At 34.8% G+C, this 10,296-nt stretch overlaps 1 protein-coding gene and 1 long non-coding RNA gene across 2 annotated transcripts; one reads left to right on the top strand and one right to left on the bottom strand.

Moving 5' to 3' along the window:
• Positions 1-2,392, bottom strand: LOC142549346 (cyclic dof factor 1-like). Its single transcript, XM_075658260.1, has 2 exons — positions 2,090-2,392; positions 1-1,503 (listed from the first exon to the last, which is right to left on the bottom strand). Exons 1-2 carry the CDS (start codon positions 2,216-2,218, stop codon positions 241-243), a joined length of 1,392 nt encoding a protein of 463 aa, XP_075514375.1. The 5' UTR covers positions 2,219-2,392; the 3' UTR covers positions 1-240.
• Positions 2,393-7,093: 4,701 nt separating this feature from the next.
• On the top strand, positions 7,094-9,470 carry LOC142548177 (uncharacterized). Its single transcript, XR_012820930.1, has 2 exons — positions 7,094-7,192; positions 9,261-9,470. It is a non-coding gene; the product is annotated as an uncharacterized LOC142548177 (long non-coding RNA).
• Positions 9,471-10,296: the final 826 nt, after the last annotated feature.

The following is a 10,296-nucleotide window of genomic DNA, read 5'->3' as shown; positions in this document are numbered from 1 at the left end:
TTATTTCAAACAGTTAATATTGTACAAAATCGAAAGCTTTGTACATCCTTGGCTCACTCTTCCCTTGAGGTCAAAAGTATTCTACAGATAATATGTACATGGAAAACAAACAAAAAACACACCCTTCAAAGGTAAAAACATTGGGAGTTCACAAAATCCATCACGGGATCGACTAATTCATCGGATAATATCGAATCGAAGGAGCAGATTCGATACGTTTCGATGCCTGATAAAAACAATTCAGACACTCTCTTGAAAATTGATGGACCGAGACAATGCTGCCGGATTGGCTTGCATTAACACCGGCGAGGCGTTAGCCATAGTCGCCTTCGGGTCACACTTTGGTTGCAAGGCCTTAAAAAGACCTTTCCTACTTGTGGAGTCATACTTGATTCCCAATGTTGCCCATATAGAACTCTTTGCAGCTTCCTCAGGATCATCGATCCTCAACGTTTTCGGTACCACAATTGAGCTATCTGAGTTCTTCTGTCTAAAATTGTGTTCAATCTCTGAACTGCTTGGATTAAGTAATTCCCCGTTTCTTGAATGCTTGCCAAGAGGCGAACTCGGGCTACAACTTGGTGTGTTTTGATTCACGGTAGGAGGTTGCACCGAAATACATGGAAAGTTCCAAGAATTAGGCGGCGCCCCATAGTTCAAATACGGTGAAGGATAGAAAGGCATCGGAAATCCGGGATGTGTGAAAATGGTTGGTAGCGGAACTGCTGGATTCCAGGACAACTGCCATGGGAACCCTGGAATACATGGAAGAGGAGATTGAAAATGGTTAATATTTAGCATCAGCGGGTGTTGTTGCAATCCGTTTTCGCCTCCATTTGCCACTGAACCTGAAGTTTTGACAGAGGATCCAATAGATGGATCATCAGCACTATCACCATTTCCACAAGAAACCGATCCTCGATTTGATTTTGGCATGCTTTTATCCTCAATTTTCAAACCAGAAGCCATGGATTTAGACAACGGCGATTCAGGACCAAAGGACAGCACCGCACCATTCGGTTTAAATGTCTTCTGATGAAATCCATTATAACCATCAATCACAGATGAATAGAGGGCTTCAGAAATCGTCAGGTGGCGAAAATTTGAGGCTGAATTCTTGTTCTTCCTTCTACCAGCCCCCACCGGAAGGTTCCTCATCGTCCCTCCAGCGGTCCAGTACCTCTGACAGCTCTTGCAAAAGTGACGAGGTTGGCTAACATTGTAGTTGTTGTAGTAACAGAATTTAGTGTCCATGCTATTGCAACGCGGGCACGGCAGGATCTTGTCAGGCTTCTTCATAGTCTTCTCCTGCGTATTCGTTTCATCGATCTGCCCGTCGTCAGTCTTGGGATGATTCGTCGACACGAAATCTTCGTCGATTGAGGGAGTTTTCGGATTGTCATCTGTCTCAGACACCGGAATAAGATTCCGAGATTCTTCCTCTGCGTCTGAAGTTTGGTCCTCTTCGAACTTAGTCTCAGAGATTTCCCCTGACGATCGCTCCTGAAAATTGCATGAAACATTCTCAAGAGTGGCGAATACAAATTATCAAGAAAGTTACAGATTCCGTGAACAAAATCCCCACCAGAGCTATTTTAGAAATATAACAAAATTCCATCCAATAAAAGAAATAGTTTGATGACAAATTTATTTAGATTTTATAACGAAAAGGAATATCACTCACCCAATTTTTGAAAGTGGAAAAACGCAGAAATTCAGGGAATTTGAGACCACAGAACTTTCTGGAATTCTTATCAGAAGAAGAATGATTCAAAGGTGAAAAAAAGCTAAATATTTCCAAGAGAAGGAAAAAAATGGAATCACTAACATTATCGGTGATAACAAAATATGACGAGTGAACTGAACTTGGAAAGAAGAGAAAAAAGGTATTAAATCAATCTTCCAACTCCAAATCAAAACTAAACAAATTAATGCAGCAAACACCATTAAAACCCAATTTTTTTCTGCTGGAAAAGGAACAATCTTTCCAGCAAAATCCAACACACAATACAAACCGATCGCTCAATCCCAATACACACAAACACATCACACAGCAACTGCGAGTGAAGAAGAATTCTAAACCCTATACCTCTTCGCAATCGACCCGCTTGCTCTTATCTTCATCGGAATATTCCTCCCCGGTGGCATCGCCCCCGTTCTCCGGCAGCACGATTTTCCGGCCGAACAGCTTTAACTCCGGCTCCTTCGCCTCCTTCATCTGCCTCCGCTTCTTTCTCCTCGACGGCTGCGGACAGACGACGTCGTTTTGCAGCTGAGAGAGTGATGAAATCTTACTCGGAGACGTGAAGACAAAAATTCGAGGGGAAAAAAAGGCTTCGTTGGCAATGTTCAGTGGGAGGATTTTGATATCTTTCTGATCAAATTCAATCAAGACGGGGGATTTAAATGGATGTGGGCGCCACGTCAGTATGTGCCTATTTTCCTCAGCCACAAGTTTTTATTTTTTGTGGACCTTCCTTGGAAAATTTAATATTTTTACAATTATCATCTTTGATTTTTTTAAAATATTATATATATATATATATATATTAGAGTAATTTATTGTGTTTTGCCTGGGATTAAATTTGGCCAAGTCAAATTTAAGAATTCATACGAGATCGACTCAGGTATTAATTTTATTACACGAATTATCTATATAACACTATTGATGAAAAAATTACTTTTAATCCCAAAAATATTACCTTTTATTCTAAGGTAAAAATTTGTGTGAGACGATCTCACAAGTCGTATTTTTTGAGACAGATATCTTATTTGGGTCATCTATGAAAAAATATTCACTTTTTACGCTAAGAGTATTTCTTTTTATTGTGAATATCGGTAGAGATGACCCGTCTCACAGATAAAAATTCGTAGGACCATTTCACAAGAGACCTGCTCTTGTTCTAAATAGTAAATATGGACATGATCGACCACTTTCACATATACTTGGTTTTATGATATGTTTACATACAAAAACAAAAATACTATATAAGGGAGTAATAGACCATTGTGATACTTGGTCGTTTTACAAAAATGATTTTCCAATTTGATCGAACTATATGGTGGTGGAAGCATAGCAAGGCATAACTGTTCTTAAAATATTCTTATTCCAAATGAACACCGGGTGATTAAATCGAGTTCGATTTGTGGATCAAGAATCTGCTTGACATTGAATTTTTCCATTTCCATTTTTAACTCTTAAAAATCATTCACTTAGTTATAGATGTGAATTTGAGAAGTCTTCCCTGACACTCAAAATCCACATAATGTTTGAGACCTGATTACAAAATTTAATGAGTTCCTACTTTGTGGGTATTTTTCTCACCATAGATACGATGCTCGACCTCACCGAATTTTTTTTTAAAAAAATAAATATGATTTTTGGATATGTCTTGAAAATAATATATTTATGTTACATCACAGCATGACAATTTTACCATTTTACAAAATTATATGTCAATTTTTTTGTTATTTTACATATTGTTTGTGCTAAAATTATGTTAAGTCCAATAAAATAGCTCAAGCCCAAGAGCAAGAAGGTGAAAAGTCCATGAGTTATTCAAAAGGATTTGAATGGGTCTAAAGCACATATATAATCAAACTGCTAAAATCATGGGTTAAGAACGTAGGAAGTTGGACTAGGGAGTGGGAGAAACTGTGACGGCATACATAAAAAAAAAAAAAAAAAAAAAAAAAGTAGATCTGCAAAAAAGAAAGACACGACAAACATCACTAAAAAAATTGCTCCAACAGCAAATCTCTTATTTGTTAATTGAGTAGGTCTCTTGTGAAACGATCTTACAAATTTTTATCTGTGAGACGGTTCCATCCTACCGATATTCACAATAAAAAGTAATACTCTTAGCATAAAAAGTAATACTTTTTCATGGATGACCCAAATAAGAGATCCGTCTCATAAAATACGACCATGAGACCGTCTAACACAAGTTTTTGCCTTGTTAATTTCATTGCTCTAATTTCTTTATTTCTAGTATTTTCTTTTAGATTTATGGTAAATTTGTTGTGTGATTTCTTATTGTAAGTGTATGGTGTCAAGTTTTTAGTACTTGAATAAGTATAAATATCGTCCAATAGAAAATGGATAATTTAATATTACACTAAGTATTGAAATTAATAAATCTCAACTATATTTAGAAAATCAAATATGAGATTGGTAATGTAAAATAAATATTGTAATAATTAATCAACGATGGACAAGATTTATAAGGAAAAATAAGTGAGAGACAAATTTTATAGGTTTGATTTCATTGACTATCCACTATGTTTAATTTCTATCAATATCTAGATAATAAATTCTTCTATTTTATTAATAAAAAATTCTCAATCTTTGTTACTCCCCTTCCAAAGTGATCTAGATATTGATAGAACATAAACAACATCATGATGTATTTTCTCAATCTTTGTTACTCTCCTTTCAATATTTTTATTATAAATGAAATATCAAATAACATAAACAACACAATAATTTGTGAAATGATTTGAATGAAGTTACATGCATTCCGAACTCTACAAACATCATGATGTATTTTCTTATGGTCATATTCAAAATCTCTTATCATCAGTGCTAGATTTCAAACAAATATAACAATTCAATTAGTAATCAACTTATTGAATGAAATCAATGCAAGAAAACAAAAATAAAATGAACGAAGAACTCAAATATGTTAATAAAATATTTAGTTTCAAGTCAAGCTACGTCGTCCCTCTAGACGGCAAATTTAGTTCATAACGGAATAAAAACAAATACAAAATATGTTCTTGAATATCATTCAAAGGTCAAGAGAGAGAGAAATACAAACGAAGGTAGATGATGCTTTCCGTTCCTGGATAACGCTTCGTCCTTCTTCGTGTGAATGTTTGGCGCTTGTCTCTCGCAATTTCATCTTCTTACAACATCAGGCAACTGAAGGTAGGAGATGACTCATATCTCTCGAATAAAATTCCTTTCTCATTTGCCCTTCATTTTGTTCTTGTTCAATTCTACCTCTTTTTGTACCTAAAAATTTCACATCATCTAAATTCCTACACGACACAATATCGAATACGAAACACATAATTCTGCCTAAAAACTAGCGTAGATCTAACTCAAAATATCAAAAATATAAGTGTAAAATTACGCTGATCAAATTTCTTTAGGAATTAAGCAATTATTTCTCGTTTTCCAGCAATGTTTGTTATAAATTTCATGTTTATTAGGATTTTCCTTGATTTTTTATGCACATAAATCATGTTAGGTTTTCCATGCAATTTCCAGCTTCATTTTCAATTTTTACATTGTTTTCGGTGCATATTAGCTTAAAAGATCATAAATAATGAACAAATTAGGTGGTATTCACTATCGTTTTGACTTTTAGAAGTTATATTTTTTACGTTTGTCAATCAATTATTTTTTACGTTTGTCAATCAATTTGGTGTGATCGGACGTGGCATGCCCACGTCTATACAAATTTTGTGCAAACAAAATTGGCACATCTGGTGAGACCAGAAAATGCTGCCAAAGACACGAAGAAACTCTGAGAAAGGAAAAGGATCATATTCAACCAGACTTCGAGGAGCCTTCGATCGAAGATATTGCAAAAAAAAAAAAAATTGTTCAAGACATGGTTGAATGAATTAAAGGCCAACAACATGGTCATATTGTATTCAAGGAAACTCATGAGCCTCGAACGCACGTAATAGAGGTAGAATAAATGTCAATGCTTCTGGCCAATAATGTTCTGGCGGGGCACAAACCTCCAAAGAGGAGTCGAAAGAAAAAAGTTACTACAATTAACATAATTCGTTTAATCATGCCACTTGTTGAAAAATGATATTTAAAATGTGTGTATTGAATATTTGAATGTTGAATATTTGAATGTTGAAAATAAGAGTTTTAAATATTGAAAATTAGTGTGTGATGATGTAGGTAATGATGAATTTATTTTTGGATTATTTGTAAAGATTTTCTATAAATAGATCTCTCATTTGTGAAGAAAATCACAATTGAGTTGAGAGAAAAATATTATAAAGTGTGTAGTTTGATAATTTTGAGAGTTTGAGATTTTTATTTTTTACCATAAATTTTTACTTTTTCACAACACGTTATCAGCACGAAGCTCTAAAAGTCCTCAATACTTTTCCAAGCTCCAAACAGAAGAAAAAGATAACAAAAATAATAATATTTATTTTACTGTTATTTATTTATTGTGTATATATTTAATATATAATATAATGTTATTATTTAATAAAAATTAGAAATAATAATAATAATTTTTTCAAAAACTTGTTATAAATCCTGGGAGGATGTTAAGACGACATCCCACACTCCCGGTAAGGGATACGACAAGTATAAAAGCCTATAAGGTTTTTAAACAAAATAACTTATGACACCTCATTATAATAATGTGATATGATATACATAATTATTTAAACATGACTAATATTATATATGTAACGTCCCGAAAATCGAAAAGTCCACGTGAACCACATACATGTAAATTATTATATTCTTTGGTATTTTATTAAATTCTTTTAAAGCATAAAATATATTTTTATTTTATTAAATTGTGTTTAATTATTTTTATGCATTTTATGCATTATTGTTGCATGATAGGATATAATTCATGAAATTTTAAAGGTTCGTTCATTAAAGATTTTTAAGTTTCATTTCGCGCTCGAACGAGGAACGAAGACCGGAGAATTTTCAGGAAAAATTATTTTATTACATGATTAATTTTTATTAATTAATATAAGGTGTTTTAAAAGTTTTTTTTTATAAGAATTGGGATTTATGGGGTATTTTTACCCGCATGATTTTAATTTTTAACGGTACGTAAAATTTATCAAATCGGGGGACTTTTTGAGGGTTCGACTAATAATTTCAAAAACTTTTTAACACGAAATATTTTTCGGGAGTGTGTTTGGAATTAATGGGCCAACTTTTAAGCTTATTGAGCTTAAAACCCTTTTTATTTTAATTGAGGCTCATTCGTACATATTTTAATTAAACCTAAACCTACCCTACACCAATTATCCTATCCACCAACCGACACCCTCTGTATTTCCTCATTATTCTCAAGGTTCCATCATTTTTATCCTCCCACAGCTGAAAGTCCCTCGGTTACTTCTTGTGTTTGCAAAAGAAATCCTTCCGGCGCTCGTTCTTCGATCTCCTCGCGTCTAATACATCAAGGCACGCCATGTACTTTTGTTGCTGCATCATTCACGTTATATATATCTGATGTGTATGTATTATGCATGAATTATTCTCGATTTAACCGAGAGCATGGAGGATCTTCGGTTTTTGTTCATGGCATGCATTTCTTTTAATATTACTCACGCTTTCTGAATTATGGTGCAAGGGGCTGCTGTATTAGGATGGCAAGGGGCTGTACAGATCTTGGTTGTTGAGGTTTAGGTGCTGGTGTGTGCAGCCGGGTCGAGATCAGCAAGGTTGCGAGGACCGATCAGATTTGGTGGTTTGTGCGAGGTGGAGTGTTCGATCGTGTTTTCCATGTTCTGGCCGCGTGAGGGCCTTCTCCAGCCCTGGACCAGACCCTGGTGGGTCTGAGTTGGGGTCTGTAATGGCTCAAACCGTGCTAGAGTTGACGGAAAGATCGCTCGAGCCAAGGGAAGAGGGGTGAGCCGAGGTAGGAGCTATTGATGAGTCTCGGTTCATAGAAGGGAGCAGGGTGCATGGGACGAGTTGCTTGGTTCTGGTAGGTTTTTAAAGGTCTGGTCAAGGTCCTAGAGGTCTTGGTTCGGGGCTAGAACAGCTGGTGGTAGGTAAGAAACATGATTATGGGAAGATGAGGGAAATAAGGTGCCAATTAAGGGAGGGCCGATAATAATAGTGTTTTCTGGAATAATCAGCCGTGAGATCATAGGCATGATATTAAATTTTAGGATCTTTTAAGTGTTTTTAAGATATGGTAACAAGTTGGGAAGGATTCGGTTAAGTTTCGAGTCGATTCGAGTTAAAAACCAGAACCCCGGTCCAAGTTTTAAAACAATTTGGTTAAGTTATAAAATAGGCTCGAGTTTACGTCTAGGGATGCTTTTAAATATGTTTTGGGACATTTTTAAGGAGTTTGGTAAGTTTCGGATCAAAATAATGAGTTTTGGAATTATCCAGGATTTAATCGCCACACGAAATATTAATTAAGGAATTAATTGAAACGCCTAGATTTAGGCTTAATAAAATGATGGGAAATTATATTTAAGCTCAAATAATTATCAGAAGTCTAAGTTTTTAAATTGGAAATTTTATGCTAAGGTTTGGTTTAATTCGGGATTTAAAACGAATTAATATGTTATAGTTAAAGATTAATTTAATAGTCATCGATTTAAGCTAAATAAAAATATGGAAAAATTCGTGTAGGCTTAAGTAATTATTTGGGACATGTTAGAGTCAATGGAATTAAGAAAATGTCAAAAAGGTGAAATTTTACGTCTAGGGGTAAAACGGTAATTTTTGGGTTTCCTGGGGCAAAATGGTCATTTTGCACCCGGGGTGAGATTTTGGTCCTAGCAGCGCCCTGAGCACATTTCTATCATGTTTTTAAATGATTATGCATCATGTTTACGATTTTTACGCAATTATGATAAATACGGTGCATGCTTGGTTTAAAAGAAAAAAAATTACGTATATGCATGATTTTATTAAGTGATGAATATGATGACACGTTTTGAAGGAAGTGATTTAGTTGTGACTAACACGATGACACGATGACATGATGATATGATTGGAGATATCGTGAGGGAAAAGGCCCCAGAGGGAGCCCGTTTACGGGAGAAGGCCCCAGAGGGAGCCCGACGATCGTATTTCCATTGACATGATATGATGATATGATAGGCCAAGGCCCAGTTGACGGGTGAGAGTGTCGCTGGTGTCTCCGCCGCCCAGTACTGTGGTTATATGTAGATGGATCCATCGACTGACATGATGACATGATGATACGAAAGTCACAGCTAATGAACTGAATTCAATTAAAAAGAAAATGTATACGTATATGATGACATGATTTGACACGATATGATTTTACACGACACGTTTACGCATATGATAACATGAGATGACATGTTTTGACACGTATATGATGATATGAGATGACATGATTTGACACGATATGATTTTACACGACACGTTTACAAATATGATGACATGAGATGACATGCTTTTAAGTTCATGAAAGATATATTGAGTATGATATTTTTCACTGCTGTGTGCTATGTATATGTACTTGTTATTCCTGGTACAGGTGTGTTGAGTCTTTAGACTCACTAGGCGTGTGTGATGCAAGTGAGCTTGATGGTGAGGAGACTGGAGGTGCCGAACTCTGAGTGGGCAGATTTGGTGGGGTGACAATACCCGAGGACCACATGTTTTTCGCGTTACGATTTATGATATTGAGAGGAGATGAATATTTTTATACGTTGATGATTTTAAGATTTTTACTCGTTTATGTTTACGCATGATTTTAGGATGAGTTTGGTTAATTTAAACTGCATTGTTTTTACTGTCAAATAATTACGATCATTTTTAAATGTTATTTCAAAACTACGAGCTTTATATAAAAAAATATTTCCGCACTTTTTAAAATGAGCGAGAAGTTACAATATACATCATATTATTACCATAAAATTATACAAATACATACATTTATTTTTTGTACACCAACGGTCATAAACGGTAACAAAACGGCTAGTTTTTGCCCTTTAAATATGATCTCATAAACACATTCAATCACTCCAACTTTCTCTTCTTTTCTAAAAATTATTCTTCATCAAATTTTTCGAAGAAAAAAGAAGATGGCTTTCTCAAGGTTATTTTTAATTATTTTGTTTATCATACTCATGAGTCTTGTGTTTATTGGAGAATATCCTTCTCGTGTGTTTTCTTTATTTTTACGAATGCTTGTACTTGTTGTTTATCCATTACTTTGTATTGCAATATTCATTAACTAATAAAATGCATCGTAATTTTTTTTAGTACCACCATGTCAAATTTGACAAAGCTCGAATTTGTTGCGCTCGACATCACGGGAAAAAAATTATATGCCATGGACTCTCGATGTAGAAATGCATCTTGAGTCATTGGGTCTAAGCGAGACCATTAAAGAAAATGGTATATCTTCATCACAAGAAAAAGCAAAAGTTATAATATTTTTGCGTCGACATCTCGATGAAGGTTTAAAATGTTAATATCTCATCGAAAAAGATCCCATGGCTCTGTGGAAAGGATTGAAAGAAAGATTCGAACATATAAGGGAAGTTATACTTCCGACCGCCCGTGAT

The sequence above is a fragment of the Primulina tabacum genome, chromosome 6 (genome assembly GCF_025594145.1).
Source record: "Primulina tabacum isolate GXHZ01 chromosome 6, ASM2559414v2, whole genome shotgun sequence".
In the NCBI taxonomy this organism is placed as follows: domain Eukaryota; kingdom Viridiplantae; phylum Streptophyta; class Magnoliopsida; order Lamiales; family Gesneriaceae; genus Primulina; species Primulina tabacum.
Note: the sequence above shows the minus strand (reverse complement) of the source record. Positions and strands in the feature narration are given on the sequence as shown.

Bases quoted from the DNA above. Each gene is read 5' to 3' on its own strand.
- LOC142549346 (XM_075658260.1), bottom strand. From the start codon at position 2,218: ATGAAGGAGGCGAAGGAGCCGGAGTTAAAGCTGTTCGGCCGGAAAATC. The intron at 1,504-2,089 runs GTATAGGGTTTA...TGCAATTTTCAG, and splicing joins AGCGGGTCGATTGCGAAGAG to GAGCGATCGTCAGGGGAAAT.